The 22,726-nt window shown below is 45.5% G+C and overlaps 1 protein-coding gene and 1 long non-coding RNA gene across 9 annotated transcripts in view; one reads left to right on the top strand and one right to left on the bottom strand.

The window, feature by feature from the left end:
- Positions 1-1,662: 1,662 nt before the first annotated feature.
- PHOSPHO1 (phosphoethanolamine/phosphocholine phosphatase 1) overlaps positions 1,663-22,726 on the bottom strand; it is a 28,463-nt gene continuing 7,399 nt past the window's right edge. The window contains exons 1-6 of one of the 8 annotated variants that reach the window (XM_039516733.1): positions 13,252-13,535; positions 11,922-12,155; positions 9,454-9,530; positions 9,004-9,106; positions 4,749-4,862; positions 1,663-3,598 (exon numbers count right to left, since the gene is read on the bottom strand). In XM_039516733.1, coding sequence (XP_039372667.1) covers positions 2,837-3,598; positions 4,749-4,793 — 807 coding nt within the window. In that variant the 5' untranslated portion in view covers positions 4,794-4,862; positions 9,004-9,106; positions 9,454-9,530; positions 11,922-12,155; positions 13,252-13,535 and the 3' untranslated portion in view covers positions 1,663-2,836. Of the gene's footprint in view, positions 3,599-4,748; positions 4,863-9,003; positions 9,107-9,453; positions 9,531-11,921; positions 12,156-13,251; positions 13,536-22,726 lie in introns of those variants that run through there. The other 7 variants (XM_039516735.1, XM_039516734.1, XM_039516738.1 and 4 more) reach the window with 7 other exon arrangements.
- LOC120392171 lies at positions 13,665-20,995 on the top strand. Its single transcript, XR_005591614.1, has 3 exons — positions 13,665-14,305; positions 16,745-16,802; positions 20,750-20,995. It is a non-coding gene; the product is annotated as an uncharacterized LOC120392171 (long non-coding RNA).

Here is a 22,726-nt window from a genome sequence, read left to right as displayed (position 1 = left end):
CTGCCTTTTCCTGGACCACAGCAGCTCAGTCAACATACTCCTGGTGAAGCCTGGTAGTTAAGACACAGGACAAATGCTTAGCCTGAACTGGTGTATATGGGGCAGCATCCAGTGCCCAAGGGGGGGATACTAGATACCACAAGAGCTCTTCCTAAGCTAGTACTCTGGTTTCTGGCACCAGGAAACCTTGTTTGCTCCCCATTCCTCCCTACAGAACAAACCACACACACACACACACCAGCCTACCTTCCTTCTACTGCCTCTTGGGCAGTAGCCCATCAAAGACGAGTGGCAGGGGCCGGAGACTGCACATATGTCTTCTCCAAGTACCACTCCCGCTGCTTTCCACAGCCCCAGGGAAAAGCTGAGAAAGTGAAGTCACAGACCTGTAGTCGCCCAGGCGGGTGCATATAGAGATATATATTAATATATTTATGATCGTTAGGGGCAGGTGGGGGTGTTCATTTAAATGTCCACATCAAAATACATGTGCAGCAAATTCCAGACAAATGTTTCGTACCTGCTGTTGATATTTACTAGATAACGTTCGATTTAAAAAAAAAAAATTCCATGGCTTTAAGTTCCACACGATTGGAGGGAGGAAGAACAAACAAACCAACTGCGAAGAGGAGAGCAAGCTGCTGCGGCTTTGGTTAGTTCTGTACTGGGCAGAGTTTGGGTCAGGGCTATAAGCTTTGGAGTAGACAGGCTGCAGTTCATCCCAGTCGAAGCCACCCTCGTGGGTAGTTAATACGGTGGTTGCCCAGGGAGAGAATACTGACGAGGAGAGTGGAGAGAGGCTTTGATCCTCTAGCAGTCTGGCCCCCAGGGGGTGCTAAGCACCACAGCTCCCCTTGCAATCAGTGGGAGTTTCAGCACCTCCCAGGATCAGGCCAAGGAAGTGGCTCCACCCTAATATAACCACCATGCTGTGATCTGACTGGTGATTTGTCTATGGCACAAGGAAAGCTCGGCTTATTCTGCTACGTGCTACTCCAAGTGCACTAGAAGCAGCCCGTAGCTTGGGGGAATAGCTCTCCTGGCCGCTGCCCACCAGGCCTCTCAAACTTGCCTGGGGGGGGGCTGCTTCAAAGCACAGCTGCAGCAGCGCAGTTCAGACAGGGCAGTTGTTGTTAGGCTGGGTTTTAAACTAGTTCAGTAAACAGGCTTTGGGATCCCGTCTGGACACGGGCTAGTGAGCACAGCTGATGAGTAACTCATCACTCAGCTGAGGAGTAGGAGCTTCTGCTTTGGAAATCAGCTGTGTCCAAAAGCATTTGAGGGGAGGTGCTCACTTTCATGCTTAAAATAACAAGAGAGAAAGATGTTTGTTTAAGGTACTGTGGAGAAATTTCTGCCCTGGTCAATGATCAAAAATGATCATTGAAATTAAAGCAATGTGTAAGGACTTGGCTGTGACATCAGGACCCCAGGAATGGTGATCCAAATTAGCTAACGGTGCAAGTTAAAAGTAGATTCGTTAAACTGCATACAGGGCTGGCTCCAGGCACCAGTGCAGCAAGCAGGTGCTTGGGGCAGCCAGTGGAAAGGGGCAGTGGGTCCCTCTTGGAGGGAAGGACCCGCCGCTGAAGAATAAGAATGAAGCGGCAGCGGTAGAGCTGCCGCCAAAGTGCCGCGATCAGCACTTCCCCCCCCCCCCCTCACCGCTTGGGGCGGCAAAAACACTGGAGCTGGCCCTGACTGCATAAAACCCCTGTGTGGACACTCTGATTCAGAATTAATGGGGCCTTACTTCACTTCAGTTTAATTCACTTTTGAATTAAAATACACCAAATTAAGGCCACTTCAGTTCAGAATGAGTGTCCACACAGGGGTTTAATGCAGTTTAACTGTTCCACTTTTGCAAACAAGCCTCAGAAATTCAGATTCAGTGGAGTGTTTTAAATGCAAACTAGTTATATTTTGGTAGCTACATGTCACACACTGCCTCCTACATCTCATTATTCCACGGCCCCTTCCCACTGTGATCTGCTCAGAGGGGACAGGGCTGGGGAACTGGAGCCTTGCGGGAGGGGAGATTTTCAAAGGACAGTGATGTACCTAACTCCCATTGGTACCTGTGGAAAATCTCACTCTTGCTTGCTTCGAAATGTGCTTCAGTGAACCACTTGTAACGGAAACCTAAATCAACAGTGTCCTCCTAACCCCACACCTGAATGTGGTACCACACCCATGTCTTCTTGCTGTAGCAGCCTTCCTGGAACAAGGGTTTATGGGAAGAGTGGCTCTATGAATAGAAGCTGCCCCGATTAGGCTTCCACCCACCTCCTGGACAGAGGCAAGCCCTGTCAGGAGGTCAATTTCAAGTCACCTGATGGGGTGTGGAGGAAGAGGAGTCATGCAGGGGGTGATGATGTAGGTGGACCCTAGCTGCTGTGATCAAGTCACAGATTCGGAGACCTGCCTTGGGGCTAACGGGAGTACGGACACTCCATAGCCTCATGAGAACTAGTTTGTTTTTGTTTCTTTAAAAAAATAAAAGAATCACTTGAAAAAAGAATTCAAGGTGAAGATAAAAATAAACATATGTGACTAACACCCACTCTCCTGAACGGGTGTGCAAACTGCATAGAGAAGACCTTGTCTCAAGATCGGGAGGAGGGGGGAGAAAAGGGGACCCAGAGAATGTGCTTTTTAAAAGAAAAAAAGTAGGGGGCGGGGGAAGAAATCCAGAAGTTCAGAGTCCAACTCTGCAAAGCTAGAAATGGAGTCAGATCAGCCACTGGGTATGGAGACGCGCCTGAACTTCCTACTTTCCTGCAGTGCCCCCAAGCTGCCTCAAGGGCAGCAGGAGTCTCTTCCTACCCATCAGTCCTCAGCATTTCTTCTTGAGGAGCTCCTGCAGATAGCAGCAAACTTCTACAGCTGAGTCCCAGGGCACTACGGTGGCCTGGAAGGCTCTGGGTTGCTTTTTCTCCATCTCCTGGGTCATCTGGTGCATGGGGTAGCCCTTCCGCGGGAAGGCAATATCTGTGGAAGTCAAAGCCACGGAAGGGCAGAAGTCATTGGCCCCGTCCCCGATGTAGAAAACGTTCTCAAATTCTGCCCCCTCCTGGGCCCGCTCCGTCAGGTACTCAGTGAGGATTTTGCGCTTACACATGTTTGCGGGGCACTGGGGGCACTTGTGAGTGTGATAGGGCCCCAAGGTGAGGTAGCCCCTCTTATCAAACCCAGAGGGGTTGCTAAAGATTTTGCGGAAGAGGGAGTAGACGCCGGCGGCTCTCAAAGTGCACTCGATGCCAAACATGTTGGCGTCCGAGAGGAGGATGATCTCAAACTGGTCTTGGTTCTTGGAGAGGAACTGGAAGAGCTCCGGCATTCCAGGAGACAGTGGGATGTTCTCATAGATGGTTTTGTAGTTCAGCATCTTGACCCCTTGGTCTCCCAGGTACTCGAAGACGCGCTGCATGTACTCGTTATAGAAGCCTTCCCGGAAGGTCTGGCGGATGTGCTCTGGAAGTGCCTGGCCCGGAGCGGCCCTGATGACCGAGTCATCACTGTTCTCGTTGATGATCGTCTCATCAAAGTCAAAGGCTAGGAGGTATTTTGGAAGCTTGGGGGCAGCCATGCTGACGCCCTGTGAGTTGAACCAATGAGACATGTCAGTTACTCAAGACGGGGGCGGGCTTTTTACCCCAGACACCCTAGTGGTGGTAATGGAATCAATCTGACCTGGGTAGCAGAGCTATCAAAGTAACGCTATTTAGGTAAATCAGGGCTCTCTCTCCCTCTCTCCATATATTTTTCTATCCTAGCTGGGGACCTAATCTGTTCCTTGTGTATCTTAACCCTGACCTGAAGAGGCTTATGCACCCTGTAAAGAGATCATTTTGTCACTCTTAATCCTGGACTTTCCTACCCTCGAGACGGTCATTGTGCCAAGCTGCGCACTGGACTCATGCTCACAAGAAGATCTAGTTAACCTTAGGGCAACACTTTGACTCTGCAAAACTGCAACTGGGGCATCTGCGTTTATCTGGCTCTCAATAAGTCCCACTCAATGTGCTGTGTTTACATGCAAAAAGTATGCGGGAAGGTTGCCCCTTAGAGCTGCCAGATTTGCAGACTCACCCTGGCCTCTGGAAAGCCAGGCTAGACTCTCAGACATCGCCCTGCCACCGAGAGATTCTGCAGGTTGAATTCTGCTACTCACATGCGACTTCCATCGCCTTCAAATTCTGGGTCTGATTCGCCACCGAGTCATTCCAATGACACCAGACATGGGCAGTGGTGAATCAGTGGGGAACCCAGGTGCAGCCCCCAGTGCCTCAAAAAAGGGGGGCCCAAGCATAATGGAGAACGGCGTCCAGCCCTGCCATTTGAATGTAGCAAATTTTGCTGTGGCACACGAGACAGGACAGGACAGAAGGCAGCTCAATGTCCCAGAGCCACATTGTCTCTGCAGGGCTACGCTTAGGCACTGATTCCGCAGGTGGCAGAACTGCGCTTGCTTGGGACCCCCTGACTTAAAACAGGACTCTGCAGGGGTGTGAGACTCTGACCACGCAGAGAGAGATGTGCAGGCTCGGGGCCTTATTTCTGTCACCAGAAGCCAGCAGCTGTGACTCTGAAAATGCACAGGGCGCAGATCAGCTGAGCCAGCTCTGCAGCCAGGATTGCGCACCTATGACAAGGGGGCCCCTTTATTACAGCAGCTGCTTCACAAGCCGCAGAGGGAGGAGGAGACAGCCCTGTGCCAAGAGATCAGAATGGAGAATTGCACCAACCTTAAAAAGGCATCGCAGCCCAACACCTTCGAAGCACCCGTTCATTTTAAGGACATCACTCGCCAAACCCTGCTGCTGCTACAGTCTAAGGCTCCCTTGGTGCTGGTCACATCACTGCAAACCACAAGGGTAATTTCGTTAACAACCACTTTGTTGGCCCCCTTGCACTTTAGGGTACTGTGTCAAAAGTCACAACAGAGGAAATAATCTCCCCTCCCCGTCCCGGAGGGAGCATGCTGGCCTTTCAAGCCCTGCCACGAACCCAGGAATGCATGACCTCTAGCACCAAGAACTAGAACAGGTACTGTGCAGGCGAAGGGCTGAGTGGGCAGGGAGAGATTGTTTAATGCAGCCAATCCCTCTTAACCCCTTCAGATGCTAAGGGCTTGTCTACACTGCCCGGCATAGCTACTCCAGAATAGCTTTCCCAGGTGGGGACACTTCCAGAATAAAAGTGACTTGATTCTGGAATAATTACTGTGCTCACAAGATAAAGTCACCTGTATTCTGGAAGAGTGGATCCACATCAGCTATTCCAGAATAGCTGTTGTAGTACAGTTATTCTGGAAGAACAGTATTGCTGGTCAGTTTCCCCACATAGACAAGCCCCTTAAGCTAAGTGAAAAACTAGGGGAGCATAAAATGCACTAGGATGGGCACTTACTCTTCCTGGGTTCTGCTGACCCCTTGTGGCCAGTAACTGTAAAAACCCAGCTCTATAAACAGTCAAACCTGCTGGTGATTTTCCGCTGTGCTGAGCACCTGCAGCTCCTATTGGAGTCAAACGTATAAATGGGTGCTCAGTGCTTCTGGGAAATCCGACAGCTGTTTAGCCAAGGGACTCTTCCGGGGGAAGCAGGAATTCTGATTTAATGGGGAGTGTGACTTCAATCAAATTTTGTCGGCATCCTGGTACAATTTTTTTTGTTTGCCTCAAGATCATTTCTTTTAAGTTTGTTTTGTTCTAAATCCAGTTTCAGAGACTATTTTGGCCAGAAATGGTACTAGAACGAGTTTTTGCCCTGAATCCTCGTGTTGAACTAATTGCTGCTACTACAATAAACAACACAAGTTATTTGAACATGTCAAGCGATGGTATTTTTTTTTTTAAGTTTAAAGGGACATGGACAACTACATTGAAATTTTGTTAAAATGAGCTTTCATAGAATCTAGAAACCAAAGTCGTCTTTTCACTTTTAAAAAGAACACGGCAAACATTCCTGCACCGTTTGAAACCCAAATATTGCTGCATTAAGAATTTGAAAATGAAACGGACTATAAACAAAAGTGAAACTGACCTCATTGATTTTCATAGTTCAAGTAGAGAGAAATGCAAAAAGTAAACAGCACAAACATGAAAAAAGTCATTTGGATTTTGAAAAATTCTTTAGTTCTTAATAATGATTTAATACTACTAGTGGGTAGCAGAGGTGAGGAAATGTTTGTTTACATCTGATTACGTTGACAGTGTCCCTTTAAAATAGCATCTATGCATGTCCAGCAGTTATAGGCAATACTTTTTTAGAGCAGCTTTCCACTCACAAAATTCTAATCAGGGTGAGACTCTGGAGATCCAGGACCAAGAATTTAATGGTGGGGAAATAATTTCAGTCCTATGCGGGTGTTAAAATATCAGCGTGAAAGCAACAATGAAAGGAGGGATGTTAATATCTCTCCATAGAAAAGCGTTACTAGTTAAGCTACACCTAAGGGAAAATGGGTCAATCCACACAGATGTGGGAAGCAAACTTGCGTTTTGAAAAGCTTCGCTGGGGCCCAATATTTCTGTGTTTACTCACATGGGTAAGATCAGACCCTCATTCTTTAAGCTAAGCATGTCAGATCACACAAGGACATTTAAAGTCAAGAAAAAAATTAAAGAAGCAGGGGGTTTTTTAAGTCACACTTTGGTGCCTTTCACCAGAGGATCTCAAAGCACCATGCACACAGTTGCCTTCTTTGAGTTAAGTGTTGTTACACAGCAGAAAAATCCTGGCTCGGCAATAAGTGAAAACAATTGAGTCAGTTAACTTCTATTCTTCATCCCATCCGAGGTCAATAGTTCTGAGGTCTGGAAGGGTGTGATCCAAGGAGATCACACATCGTGATTGTCCGCTGGCCCACAGAGGAGTTCTTGGAAAGGTGGTTGCTACTCAGGAGATCAAATTTTCCTCTTGGACTTCCAACTTTATCTTTCCCTTAAATGTGTTATTTTCAGTGGAACAACTTTTGGAATTTGTGGCCATAACGGGGAGAATTCTAGCTACTTCTGATGAAGGCTGCACCATCGAAACACATGTAACAATACACATATCAACCTCATGTCCATCAAGGTAAAACCGTGCTCTGGGTTATTAAACCTTGAGACTCACTGCAGTGTCACCCCTCCCGCCACCATTTTTACAAGAGGCAAGTGAGTCATTGACGTTTCCAAAGTGCCTAGAGGAGTCAAGTGTCCAAATTCCACTGAGTTTCAGGGAGATTGGATGCCTAAGAGAGGCAAGCATCTTTCAAAATCCCAGCCTAAGTGACTTGACCAGGGCCCTATAGGCAGTTAGTGACAGACCCAAGAACAAATCTCCTGGAGAAGTCCTGGCTCTCAGTTCTCCTCTGTAACCAATAGCCCACACTCCCTCACCCCACAGCTTCATCAGACTAATAGTACATATTCCTAGCAGGATGTGTCAAGGTGCAGGGTTAGCATCACGTGGGAACAGAACAGACACAATATGGGGCAGGGGAAAGGGATGGCAGCACCTGAAAATGCTGTAGAAAATGGTGAAGGCAGGTTGTACCTGTGCAGTTAACTCGGACATTTGGTGCCATACAGTCCTTTTTGTAAACAGTAACACATTCAATTTCCCCTCCAAGCATTAGCAAGGAGATGTCTATCCATCCCCTGCCCCTGTCCAGCCCCCTTTCAGAAATCCCCTGTAGCGTGATTAACAGAACCCAGTGTGGGTCTTTTTGGGCAGGGAGAGGGAAGGCAAAGGAACACAATCTAATCCCTTAACTTTAGAGGCAGTATGGCCTAATGGATAGAGTACTGGACTGAAACCTGGGTTCTATTCTTGGCTTAGCCACTGGCCTCTGGGATGACATTGAGCCTCAGTTTCCCCATCTGTATGATACTTCTCCTCCTCCTCCGTGAAATCTTCCAATGAAAAGTGCGAATTTTTATTATTAACCCAGACGTTGTGAACATCTTGCCATTCTCATATTGCCAGATGGGCGAGGTCCTGGCTAGCTAGGGAGGGAGGAGAATGGTATGGAACAGGGTGTTCATGTTATGGAAGGTTGGAGAACCACTGACTCAGCCAGTTTAGCAATGAATTAAGATCACGTCTGGTAAAATCCATGTCAAAAGCTGGCTCAGTCTGGGAGCAGGAGGGGAGACCAGAGGAGAGAAAAACAGTGTTTAACAGGACTCTCTCTTCTCTGTCCTCAGTTACCCCATCTAGTAATGCAATGAGCATGTGTAATGTCCGGTGGGTGACTCAGCAATGCCACATGTACAAAGCCTGCAAACGAGTCATTGGTTTTGGATTTGCTAGGGGTTAACCACAGAGAGAGAGAGACACACACACACCGCGCTGTCCACAACCATCATCTTTCTTCACAGCGGACTCAGGGCTTGAACCAAAGGTTAGTCTTCCTCCTTGCGCTCCAGCCCTGCCTTTTTGAAGCCAGATGTTGGTTTGGCTGGAATCAAACAGGCATATGAAGCACCAGCTGTTCACACTTATTGGTCACACACAATAATGCTGTGGTCAGTGTTAAAACAGAAGGGAAAGGAGGGCCTATGAACTCACAGTCAGCACACTACTTAGTTTTTTTAGGCTGGCATTTCATAAGGACCCTGCTATGCACTGGCACTGCAAATTTTATCAAAAGGCTCCCAAGTGGGTATTACCCCTGTAAGGAAATTGAGGCACAGAGAGATGAAGTGACTTGCCTAAGGACACACAAAAGTCAGTGGCAGAGCTGGGGATAGAAGCCAGGTCTCCAGACCCCGATGCTGTACACTAGCCATTATACCACATTGTCCCCCATTTTGCTGGACCACACCCCAATAACAACCTTGGGCTCCTCCCGAAGGCAGGCTGGGATTGATGATAAAGAACTTGTGGGTTTTCAAAACTTTTAGCAACTATTGTCAACTTTCCCTCAAGAACTTTCTGCTTCGCGGCTGTGCCAAACGTGGAGCCTTGGGTAACACTCTCGCCAGAACTATTTATACATTGCAGTGACTCACCTAAGGGCTGCTTCCTGGGTGGGTGTTCTTCCACCTTCTGTAAAAAAAGTAGTCCCTCCAAAATAAAATAAAAGTGGCCGTACTTCCTAACATTATTCAAAGCCTGAATGTTGAAACAGAAAATAGAACAGAAGTGTGCTTATTAATTGCATGAAATACTGTTTTTTGGAAAAGGTTTAAAACAAATTAAATTTGGGGCAAAGCTCATGGTGCAAAGTGGGGCAGATGTGGAAGGGTCAGAAGAAATCTGTCTCATGGAGAGGAACTGGTCATTGGGGCAGGGGGCAGATGGAGCTTCTCCCCATGATCTCTCACCTCCCCCCCTGGGAGTGAAGAAAGGAACATACCTCCAAGGCTTCCTATAGGATCCTCCTGTATTGATTTTGGGGAGGGGAAGGGGAAAGGGGCGGGGGGTGGTGGTGGAGAGAAAGGACCAGCAATACTCCTCACCTTGACTATATCAATTGTAGTGCATTCTGGGGAAACTCTGTACCCTCCTGTCATTCTTGTTAAGCGAGGGCCTAATCCTGTAAAGGGGTAGACATGTGAACCATGGGAGTCGTAGGAGCAGTCCCTCACCCGCATAAACCTTTACAGGATTGGGCCCTAAACTAATAAAAATCACATGAAGTCGAGCCTGCATAGGACTTCCGCACGTGCCTACGTCTTTGTGGGATCAGCCTTTTTTTTTTTTCCAGAGTCTAGAATCACTGAACTTTGGAATCATCTCAGGCCATATACATTTCCCAAGAAGGAAAAATAAATAAATAAATATACAGAGCATTAAACATAAGTGCAATTGTTTTCCAGGACTCAGTCACACTGTCCCTGTACTATCTAGTCTCAACTAGCTTTGATCGACTCATGTAATTAAAGAAAGATTCTAAGACTAAACAAAACTCTGTGTCTCCTGAATGTTTGAAACAATGAGGGAGCTTTTGGGTCCCAAGGGACCACAGGATCCAGGAGCGGATCCTGGGGAGCTTTCAGGTCCCAAGGGACCACAGGATCCAGGGGCGGATCCTGTGGTCCCTTGGGACCCGAAAGCTCCCCCCATTGGCGCCAATAGGATTTTTTTGGCTGCCCCAGGCATTCAGGGATGAGGCTCTTGACGATTAAGCTTGCTCTCAAGTCTTGCTCTTTCTCTGCCCAGCCTGGGTGTGGCCCAGCTCCAGACAGGGATGAAATTAGAGAGACAAGCCTCACATTTGGTAAGGCAACTCCCATCTTTTCATGTATTTATATCTGCTCCTGTATTTTCCACTCCATGCAGCTGATGAAGTGGGTTCTAGCCCACGAAAGCTTATGCCCAAATAAATGTGTTAGTCTCTAAGGTGCCACAAGGGCTCCTCGTTCTTTTTTGCTGATACAGACTAACATGGCTACCACTCTGACAGGTGGGGGAGGTAATATCTTGTATTGGACCAACTTCTGTTGGTGAGAGATAAGGTTTGGAGCTTACACAGAGCTCTTCTTCAGCTCTGGGAAGAAATGTTATTTGAGTGTCTTCAGAATTTAGGAAGAGGTGAGATGGGGGTGAGGGAAGTTAAAAATTCCCTTCTGCTTTCCCCCATGTGTCTCAGGAGCTCTCTCAAGAAGATGGTTCAACACATTTTCTCTTCCTAGTTTTGACAGTATTACCCTTAAAGTACTGTTCTGTGCTTCTAGGGTCAGCTTTTAAAAAGGTATTTAGATGCCCAACTCCCACTGAAATCAATCATCTGATTCATTCCAAGCTAGTCATCAATCTGTCCTCAAACCTACTTCCTCAGTTATCCCCCACAAAATCAAAATTGAGACAGAGAGAAGCAGAATTCTACCTATTGTTGCCCCGAATGCAGGCAACTGAAAACCCATAGTCCTCCTCAGCCCATTGTCAATGACACTAATATTTCCACAGCCTAGAGGACTCCAGAGGTGATCCTAGAGCCTGTTTGCCTGACTGGATACTGTTGCTTTTCAATGTATGGGTCACAAGCACAGAGGCTTAGGAACAAGATTTTCAAAAATAGGAGCCTAGAAGTAGGTACCTAACAATGGAATTAGGGTTGGATTTTCAAAGGTGCCTATGTGACTTCGGAGCACAAGTCGCACTGAAAGGCAACACACGTGCCTTGTGCTCTTAAGATGCCTCAGTGCTTTTGCAAACCCCACCCATAGAAGGCTGAGTAACTAGTCTGATTTTGAAAATTGCCAACACTCACCAGCTTAACTTCATCAGGGGCTGTTGGGTGTTCAGCACTTTTGGACATCGGGGTAACATTTTCAAAAGAATCTAAGTAACCCAACGTCACTGGGTCTTAGGTGCTTTTGAAAATTTTACCCTAGATTCCTTATTTAGGAGCCTACATAAAGAATTAGGAGCCTAAGGTTATTAGGCTTCTCTTTTTGAAAATCTTGGACCAAATGATTATAGTTCATTTTACTTTGGCTCTTTAAGAAACTAAACACCATGACCCAAGCTATCTGGGAACTGAATTCCCACCTGCCCAGGTGAACAACAAAACACACACACACACACACCAAAACTCAACACCCCAGAGCTGGATAGTTTATGACACTGCCAGGGGGTTAAACAGATTTGTGGAAAGCTCTGGGTCAATGCAGGTTATTAGGACTACATTTTAAAGATGCCCCACAGAAAATTAACCACAAAAATATTACATTAAGCTCAGTGGCTTTTGCAACAAATATCCAGGCTGTGTGCTTGATTTAGTAATAGAGCTAAAAGTGCCCATTTCTCCGGTTGCAACACTTTGGTGGCTTGTGCTAGATGCCTCACAGGGAAATGGAGGCATATGTCCATGGCTCAATTTTGAGTGGCATGTTGCTTGCCTTTCAGAGGCGGCAGTATCTGTAAGGCTACTTTCAAACATGAATTTTCCAATTTGTAATAGGTAGCAAAGTTATCGCCTTACTTTTTAATTGTGACACTGTGAGTTTTCTTTTGGTGCTTCATTTTTAGGGGGTGGATTTTAATTTACAGCGGATTCAGTTTAGTAGGGAGCTTCTAAATGTGGCGTTCGCTGTTGATCTCTCTTTTAAATATTCAGTACAGTTTGAACTATCTATTCCACACACACACACACAAAATCAGGCCAGATGGCAGCTGCGTTGTGGGAGTCCCACAGAAATGCCTGACCCAGAAAAACCTGGAGAAGAACAAACAAGAGGGAGGGGGAAGGGAAGCAGGGAGTTAAATAAATAAAACTTTGTATAGCAAAGTCTGTATTTGTATTATACACTCCATAATCCAGTGGGACAATCTGCTAGGGAAAGGGGATCGCCTCGGAGCTATATTTAAGGTGTCTGGCCGGAACAGAGTATTTTTTGGACACATCTCAGTCCAATGTTGTTCCTGTCCTCTCCCTCCCCTGGGCTGAGGGATCAATAGGCGTAGTTTGGCAGCACAGTGTTACTCACCTGAGACAGGGCAATGGGAAGAGGCAAAGAAAGCAAAGGAGACTAGGATCAGGAGTCAGAAAGGGTATTTTGGAGTGCATGTGTGTGCAGGGGTGAGGTAGTGGGGTAGAATGGGATTTTGGAGAGGTGGGTGAAAAGATAAAAGGTACCAGGAGAGGTGGGCAGTAGTATTAGGGAATGGAGCAGGAATGGGATACTAGGGACATCAGAGAAGTCCAGACCAGGGGCTGAGCCAGAGAGGATGTCAGAACCCTGTACATTGCGTACAATGAATTCAGGATTTGCAGCCCCTCCCCACAGAGTACTAGGGTCCTTCCTGGACTGGGACCTGGTTCATCGGCGTATGACACCTGCTAAACGCTTTCCTCCAATACCAACTATTGTTCCTGGATCCCCACCCTCCATCCTGGTATCGGTCCAACTCACAACCCGTTGCTCCTAGACACCCACACCCCTTCTGGTACCAGTGCCAACTCCTGGTCCACTCTTCCAGGTTCCCTTCCCCCATCTCCACACTCCAAAAAACAAACACACCTTCTGGTACTAGTGCTACCTCCAGGCCCCCTGCTTCTGGATACCCTTCACCCCACCAACAACATCAGTGGTACCAGTACCACCTCTTGGTCCATTCCCCACCCTTGCCCATGGAGCACCCACTGTTTCCATTAATCTCTCTTGGCCAAGTGTCCTTCTAGTACCAATACCACCTCTTTGGCACATTTTCCATGGTCCCTGTGATACCAGCACCATCCTCACCCGGCTCCTTGCCCTGGGCCCTTCCTGACCTCTCTGGCACCGGTACCAGCTGCCAGGATGCAGACTCACCGTGTGATCCTCTGAAGGGACGTCTCCAGGATCCCCGTCGCTGGGGCTGGCCCGGTTCGACCCAGTTCTGGGGTGTTACCGGGAGGCTTCAGCTGTTAACTGCAATTTTTCTCTTCTGCCCTCCCGGCTTGGGAGCCTTGGTCCGGTTCGGTACCAGCCGGCCCGGTTCGGGTGGATCAACGGGAAACCCAGTGCCTGACCTCCCGCTAGGATAGGGCGGCTCGGCCCGGCCCGGTCCGGTCTCCCACCTCGCCCCGGATCTCCGGGCTCCAGCGGCCCCGGTCCCTTTAAAGAGACGGAAACTGAGCCCAGCGCAGCTACAGGGGACAGCTGCAGTCCCCGCACGTCACAGGCGGGCCAGCCAATGGCAGCTGCGCCGGCGCAGATCAAAGGGGACGGGGAGCCCGCAGCGGAGCAAGAGCATCCAAGCGACCCCCCCCCCCGTCTCTGCAGCTCGGGCCCCCCCTGCACCAGCCGCCCCTCCGCGCGCGCATGCAAACAGCGCAGCCACGACTGCGGGCGAGCGGGCAGGGCCGCAAACAGGATCCACTCGCGCCCGCGAGCACGGGTGGGGCGCTGCGCCGCAGGAGGCACAGGGCCGCCCCCCAGGACCTGCCCGCACGCGACGGGGCTGGGAGCCCTACCAAAAAGCTGCTCAACTATCTGGCCCTTTTGCCCGGATTCTGCAGCCCCCCCCCCCCCGTCCTCGCCCCCGGCTTTATTCTGTCTGAATGGGAGCCCGGTACTTTTGGGAGCAGTGGGGGAACCGCAGGGTGGAGGTTGTCCTTGAACCTGTCCCTGCTGCACCGCTGAAAAGGTCTCGAAACATCGGGCTTGTCGGCAGGCACGGCTCCCGGCTGTTCCTAGAGAGGACACAGCAGGCAAGGGCAAGGCTGCCCACGTAGCCCGGGAGGAGCGGTCTAGAAAACGCTAACAACGAAAAAAATAAATAAGCCTAAACCCAGAGCCTGCCGGAAGTGAAGAAAACGACCTTAGCCTTTGTAACTAGCGTGGGAGGTGATATGAACTGGGAAAAGGGAAGAGGACAAATTGGGTAAGAAATTCATTTACTTGGAACTCTTTTGCCATCAGAAACACAGCTGTGAATCCTGGTAGGGTAGCGCACTAGTGAGACAGTTGTACTGGGAGGCCTCCAGCATCCCATCTATTTCTGTAAGCTTCAGATCTTTGAACTCTTTTATATTTCAGTCAAAACCCTACAACGTAGCTCCCTACAGAATAGCCAGAGACGAATGACAGAAGTCACTGGAGGTATTTCTTCCCCACAATTCCTCTCTCTGTTTTTTGGTTCAATTTTAACTTAAAACACCCAGTGAAAAAATTGGAGACCACAGGGACACAAATACGCTCTCTTTGGCTAAACAAGATGCCCACAGCTGGGCAATGGTCTGGTATTACTGGCTAATTTTAGATCTCAACTTGCCCCAGAACAGGGGATTACAGAGTCCTCTTCCAAATCAGTCTCATACAACTGAAGACACATTAAACAAGTTTGTCCACACCCTAAAATATTGTCAACAATGGTTTAGGCGGTGCCCTAAGAATCATCTTTGGTTTTGCAGGACTTTCTAATTTGTACCATGGGCTTCAAAGATAAAAGAGAAGCTTGTTCTAGAATGTAAAGGCCTGGGGAGAGAGGGAGGGAGCGGGCAGAGCAACATGACATTAAAAACCAAATAGGAGAAGGTTACAGGAGTAGTTTTCTTTTAAAACCAAGCTTCCAAAGCTGGAAGGACCAGACCAAAATCCAAAAGGATCCCGACCCAGCACAAGGCCCTAGACCCTACTTTTGATGGGGTCACTGGATGGAGAAGCATTACACATACATGACACAAAGTGGTTGTGAGTTAAGCGAGATCCCCCCACCCTCTCAAACCTTGCCTTGGACTTCAACACTGAGCAAGTTTCCCACTTTTGATAACAGGGATTCAAGGTCCACAGGTGGGAGCTGCATCAGGATGCAAGTTAGATAGCAAAGTACTTAAAATGCTGGTGGCAGTCGCTCCACACTAAAATTTCCAGTGTTGCTACCACTAGCGGTAGTTACCATCATTGGCTGCTGTTGCCGCTGATGGGAACTAGTGAAGACAAGTCCACTGACTCCCTTATACACTCAATCTCTCTTAGACTTAAGTGTAAAGGAGTTGAATTAGCATGGCAAGGAGGCAGAAGGATGGTGAACTAAAGCACTGCACTCCCTACTGACAAACCCAGCAGTTGGTCTCTTTTCTTGCTATACTTCTATATTCTAGCCCCCCAGGTTGAGTTACACCACCCTGAACTCTTGCACATAGATACACACAGCACCTGAATTTTGTCTATGTGGGTGGCAGTCTAAGGGCCAGATTTGCTACTGCCCTACATTCCCCTGCTAGTGGATAGCGCCAGTGCATCATCTCCACAGAAATTCCTAGTGCAGGGGGCATTCCAGGAGCAGGTCTTTTACTATCATGTGATTTGGCATCTGGATAAAATGTATATGCTCTTATGCCCCAGTGGCTAGGGCACTGGACTGGCTGGCAGATCTAGTCTATAGCCAGTTTTTTCATTGACTTGCTGTGTGACCTGGGACATCTCTTCCCTGTGCTTCAGTTTCCCCATCTGTAACATAGGGAAAATACCTACGCCCCTCGGTAAAGCACTTTGAAATCTACGGATGAAAAGTGCTATATAAAAGCTAAGTATTAGTCAACTGATGTAATGCTACAGTTAGATTTTCAAAGGTTTCCGAGGCTGGGAAGTAGCCTCATGGTGTGCAGGGTTATTGAAAAGGACTACCTGCTGCTGACTTGCGTTGCACTCCAAATGCAATTAGTATTTAATACTGTGCTAAGCATTTCATTAAGGCGGCGAGAGAAAGAAAAGGGCAAAAATGAGTAAAGAACTCGAAGTCAGTGTGTTGCTAACTGAGCAGTGGTGGAAAGGCAGTTTGAAGACTACGGCCTACTCATTTAAAGTGTAGATTCCCAAGAGCAACTACAGAATCTGCTGGTTAAGAGTCTCAAGGCAAAAGCCACACAGTGTGTAAGAATAGTAGTCAGGAAAGCATGTAACACAAGGCTATAATTCCATGAAGCGTTTATACAATAAAAGGTCACGGAGCGAAGCTGTAATGGATTGTTAAGGGAATGCCAAGTTATGATTATGCAGCCCTACATAAAACAGGCAACAGGAAAGGGGCCACTTACAGCTGGCAGAGGTTTTAGCTGTGGTAGTACAGACGTATATGCAGCAGTACAGGTCAGCCCTGGTTAGCCAGTTTAGCCACCCTCACAGCAGTATGATGGTGAAAAAAGACTAAAAGCTCCTTCACAGCAATGGCAGTTCACACTGTAAAATAAGACCATGCACTTCTACACATTTAATCAGATAGCTGACCTCTCGTGCATGCAAGTAAATTCAATCTTGTTCTGTACTATCCTATCAATTCCAAACTAGGAATCACCCCTCCCTCCCTCTCTCTTTCCCACAGGGAAGCACACAGATACTATCGTGATGGATGCTATAAAAAGCCTAAGCTAGACAGCCAGGTAAACTACATACAGTAGTGCTGGAGCCTGATGTTTGTAGATTCTGCTAGAAAACCCAAGAACAGCATGTGCAGGAATCAGATTCAGTCTGTGCAATTCACAAGTGGTCAGACAACCCTGCTATCAGAACCGCTGCCATGAAAACGGATGTAGTGTCACAGAAATTGAATTGTGGTGCTTTTAAAGAAAATTAGGTTACAAGTGACATTAGCATCCCCAAAGGCAGAACTGTAAGCAATAATTTAGGAAGCAGTGAAAGTTTAGTGGGATTAGTATGTGATAGCTATTTTGAGAGAACCAAGTCCAAATAGTAGACCTCTACTAAACCAGTATGTCCTTCACCCAGGGGTCTACATCAGCACCAAAGCAACGTGTATCCTCATTTTGTCTCCTTAGTTTGCTTGTCTTAAGGTCAGCAGCAGGTGTGGACCAACTCCACCCACTATCATCTTCTAGCTATCGCTCCAGAACTTCTTCCTGCTGCTTGCTCTCTCTCCTCCAGTTCAAAAGCGGATCCCAAATCCCAATCCCCTGTTGGATGCTTTCCCCAATCACTAGGGCTTGGGAGAAACCATGAAGTACAATGGTCATGGCAAATGAGGAGTTAATCCAACTCACGGTAGGACAATCAGTCTCTACAGTTAAACCAGCCTAAACCACACTCTCCATGGCGATCCAATGTTCATTTCACTAGAGATGGGATTAACCAAGGATGTCTGTACTCTGATTACACAGGCTAAACCAGGTATTTGTACATGCTTTCCAAACAGCATCTACAGAGATTTAGAATCCAAACTTTGTAGTGCAATCCCACTAAGAAGTTTCACTTGGAGTTACATAGGGAGGAATTCTGATTGCACCTGTATTTGGAAAATGAGGGGGTTTTAATTTTAAACTTTAAAATAATTTAAAATGCTAACAAGCATTGGAATACATACTAGATACCTGCAGTGGAACTGGACCTAAGGTTTCTATCTAGCAGGGATTCTATCTAGCTGGAATTACTTACATTCCACATAACTGCTTTTAAAAAATAATAATGAATGATTGGACGGTGTCTATGCAAAATAGATTACATTCCATGTCATACAAATCACTTGTATATAAAATGTGGAAGGTCACAATTAGTACATATGACCGCATGCTACATCATTTGCGACTGTTTTGTCTGCCGAGTCTAGGAAAATATCCAGAAAGTCAAACATTTATTTGAATGTGTACTTATTGCTATAAAGCCATTATGTTTACTTCACTGATTACACAAATTATATATCACAAGATATAACTATTATTTGAACATTTATTTCAACCAGTACACATTCAAATACAGGCTATATACACAATATATTTTTATTAAGTACGTGATTATGGGTCTGTAATGAAGTACTTGGTATCAATGGCTACCTGCTCACGTGTATACCTCAGCGCTGCACATTGAAGAATGTACTTTGCATGCAGAGTACAGTATTTTTTAAACACTTCATTTACTTCTGTATCAAATTTCTCTGAACATGTCAAAAGGCACAGAGGACTAACTATGATAAGTTATACAAATTATGCTTAAAATCAAGGTAAATATATGCAAAGCTGTATGAGTGTGCAAGACCTAGAGAGTTATATGCTGGTGGTAACAACATTAAAAGGTCCCACAAATATATCCGACTTTCTATACAACTTCACAATTATGAGCAGTTTCAGCTCCAGTATTTTCCTTCAGATGTTGTAATCAGCCCAAAACAAGAAGATTTATACATGCTTATTTCTAAAACAAAAGTCTCAGCTCTAATTATAGGGTTACTAGCATATTATAATATACAGTCCCTTTCTTTCTTGGTGACTGTACCATTTTCGGTTACAAATTTGCAACTAAACTGGATAGTCAGATAAATATGCTTCCTCAGTTGCCACACTGAAGATGCCCTCTTATATTGCCATGGCATCCAGCAATACAAACAGTCCAGACAGAACAGGAAGTGTAGGATAACATAGCTAATTTAAATCACAAGGCCCACGTACGGAGATAGAGGAGTTATAAAAACTGGAATTTGACCAGGACATGGTAACTCATATCCTATGAAAACTGACATAGGATCTTTATGACTACAAATGGTATTTGGTATTTAGGCTTATCGGATAGAGGGCATCGTCAGCAGCTCTGAACTTAGTAGATCTGAAACAAAGTTTGAAGTGCATATGGTTCCAGGTCATAAACAAATTAAAATGTGTTATCATCCCTTATTTTGTATATGGCTGTTGCCTTCACATACCAATTTAAGTGCAGCCTCACACTGAGGTACACTGATAGTATCTACCACCTTACTATACTGTATACAGTCCATTGCTAGAGAAACCTTACAAAGAGAGGGTCATACAAGAAACTGAAGAGAAAATTTGTGTTCTTGTGATTAGAACACAGGATTGGGATTCAAGATATCTGGGGTCTGGTTCCCAGTTTTACCTCTCACTTCTTGTTTAAACCTCAGGCAAGCCACTCTGTTTTCCCATCTATAAAAAAAAATGCAGATGTCTTCCATCCAAGAGTGCTGTGAGGATGAATTAATACACAAACTGCTCAAATACTATAGTATTGAGCATCATAGAAAACCCTGTAATGCAGGCAGAGATTTTCTGCCATAGCAGTGCTTTCTAATGAACTTGTTTTTCTCACGTTTATGGAGAAGGGTGTCTAGCTGGCAAAGTCTGACACCAGATATTTCTCTTTCTCTGGAGGGTGAAAGGGAGAACTTTTAAACAAACAAGTATACGGAAGCATACAAATAAAGGTGTGTCACTGGACAGGGATGCACACACCGCTTCAATTCATTATCCTGTCTTGAGTTACTAAGGCAGGAAAGGATGGATTCCTGTTGGAAAGTCGAACAGCAGAGTCTATACTGTAACCTGCTGCCTCATGAGCTTATAATTTTGCAAGTTTTCTAGTGTGCCTATCCTGTGTGTGATTTCTGGATTGTTCTGTGAAGTGCGTTCAAGTCCACACATACACAGACATCGGTACAGCATTTTCCTAGCTTTAACATATGTAAGAACCTGAAGTGCTGTTTCTGTACCAGCACTGGTGGAAAAAACAGAACTACAATATTTTATAAGCGGTTCCAAACTCCACTCATTATCTCCTGCCCCAACCACATCTCTCTCAGCTGTGGTCAACCTGAAAACCAAGCTGCGAAATTAGGACATCAACAGTCACAGCAGCTCACAGTTAAGAACCTAAATTGATTTTCCATTAAAGCGAAGACCGAAATAAGGAAAAGTAATTATGTTTGATGGATTCTTACTGTTTTAATTTTTTAGTTCAATATTAGCAGCAGCAGGGCTCTTTTATCAGTATTCTGATTAGTCAGTGTCTATACTGCAGCTTCTCCACTGGTTACTTCTGACCTCTTTTTTTACTGCTTGCTGGCACCAGCTCCCAAGTGCAATGGTAAATGGTTATCTGCAATGGGGGTGAGGAGAAAAAGTGGGAAAAATCTCAACTCCCCTAAATTCTTAAAGAATCCTAGCTCTAGATGTTGAGTAACTTCTCAGACATGGAAATGTAGTTACTTTGCTTCTCTTTCTGTAGTCTACATGATGTTATTTATATTATGACATTTTATTGGACCTGCAATTTTGGAACCTTCCTATGGTAATTCAAAATATTACACAAATTACAACAGAGCCCAATAAACCTTCCCTCAACTGATTTTGTAAGAAGGGTTAGTGCAACATACACAGTGAAGGCAGACATATGCGTTATATGGCTATTTCTTTTTACTTTCGCAAAATGTTGGTTATTGTACACATCCAAAGGCTCAGCATGTCAAACATTGTGAAATGGCACATCTGGTACCAGAGACACTCAAGAATAAAATATACAAAGCAACAATGATGGACTAATAGAACAGTAGTTTTTACAATGTTTAACTGTTATAAACTTTACTTTTCAGAGCCATGCTTGAGTTGGGGGAAGTGCACTCTATTGCTAAGGAAACAAACTTAGCAACTGAGTAAATATAAAGAGAGAAAACTCCAGTCCAACTGGATTCGTCCAGATGCAGAAACGGGGCATTCTGAAGAAAAAAATTGAGCATTGTGGGCTAGTTTGAGGCTACAGAAGAGGAAATGTGTGAACTTGTATATAATGAATTGGTGACCAACAGTGCCACTGGTGCACTATAAACCAGAGTGGACACCTCTCCACCCCATCATAGCATCAATCCAAAAAGAGGAGTATTTAGTCTCATCCATTTGTAAGCATCTCAACACCAAAACCCCCTTGTATTTCCCACAGGGCGGGGGTTATTGCCTAACACCTCACCTTGGTCTATGCGCCAAGTGGCCATCTTTGTTTTTTCGCTAGTATGATCCAGTGACTAATTCGTTTGACAAAGGGTTCAATCCTGGACTTCCAATGGAATCAGTGGGGGATATGTGCCCAACAACTAGTTTACCTTTAGCTAGCTACTCTTTAGATGCTACCTGTTTAGTGATGTTATCACTGAACGGTCTAGCCTATTGCATAGATCTAGCTTTAAATGATTCACTGGATGATTTTCTTTAAAATGTCAGAAAAGTGCAAGGAATTTCTGTACTATATCAGAAAATCAATCCTACTATATACAAACGGATCACAGTTTTAGGATTCTTGTTAACTGTAGATTTTATTTTCATGTAGAGGTGGGATTAGAGAAATAATGCAAGACAGAATCCTCTAGTCATCCTTGACTAGAGAAAGGGTAAACACTGCTCAGTTTCCTCTGAGTCATATTAACATCAGTATAGCGTTGCAAAAGGGGCTGGATCAGAGTGCTTCTTTTGAAGAGCCTGCAAGTTCTCCAAGCTTTGCTGAAAGGGAAAGAAGTTGAAGAGCAATGTTTCTTTTTGGACTGGAAATTTTACAGCATTTCCAATAGTTCAGAATAATCCAAACTGGGCATTTAAAACCTTTATAGGAAAAGTACATGGTGAAGTACCCAAATTATGTAGTCAGCAGCATGAGAACACTTTAGACAGGACAACACAGATACTGGTTCTTATGCTAAATTAGTAGAGTCAGGGGCATGGAGACAATGAACGAGCTGTTTGAAAAAAATCTTAAGGGTATAAAGTAAAAGGACAGGTTCCAAACTTCTAAGTGATTAATTTTCTAACCCAGCCTCGTGCAGCTTCTTGACACAGTAACACCAATGTATGACAAACACCTATTTACTGTCATATACAGCCAAATGTTGTCTATTCACCATGCATATAGGGGCACAGCTCTTGTGAAAAGGCTGTCACTCTCAATACCCGACACAGTGAGGGAAGAATGAAGAAACATTTCTAAAGACTGTCACAATCAGAGGCAATTTCCTACTTCCTTGGCATTTTCAGTCAGTGAAAAGGGCAGCAGAATAAGTGGTTATAATGATCGGGAGGCAGTGTCAAAGAAATAAAATGGGCAGGCCATTTTTCTTAAATCCCTCAAATCTCTATACTCCTTGAAAAGGCTCAGCTAACAAACAGAATAATCCAACACTGTATACAGAGCTTTGTGATTATTACTTTTCCAAAAGCAAAGGGTGCCCCCTGCTGCCCACAAACAACGTCCTCATTAAGCACCAGAATAAATGACTAGTTGGGCTCAATCAGAAATTCCTGGGGAGAGCCACGAAATTAACGTAATTCTCACCACTTCTTACTCAGAGTAATCATATTAAAGATTAACAATCACAAAATGATCTGACTGCTACCAGAAGCAAAGTCATGAGTGTGTTTCTGAACCTTGAACTGAAAGGAAATTTTATAGAGTTCTGTGTCCAAAAGGCAACTGAGTGGAAAATGGAGAAAAAAAACTGTTTTGTCCTTTATTTTTAGCTCGTCTTTCCTTCAGAGAAATTAAGCCTTCTACCAGTTCCATCATTTTATACGGTATCTGCCTTACA

This window comes from Mauremys reevesii, linkage group 27 (genome assembly GCF_016161935.1).
Source record: "Mauremys reevesii isolate NIE-2019 linkage group 27, ASM1616193v1, whole genome shotgun sequence".
Lineage (NCBI taxonomy): Eukaryota > Metazoa > Chordata > Testudines > Geoemydidae > Mauremys > Mauremys reevesii.
Note: the sequence above shows the minus strand (reverse complement) of the source record. Positions and strands in the feature narration are given on the sequence as shown.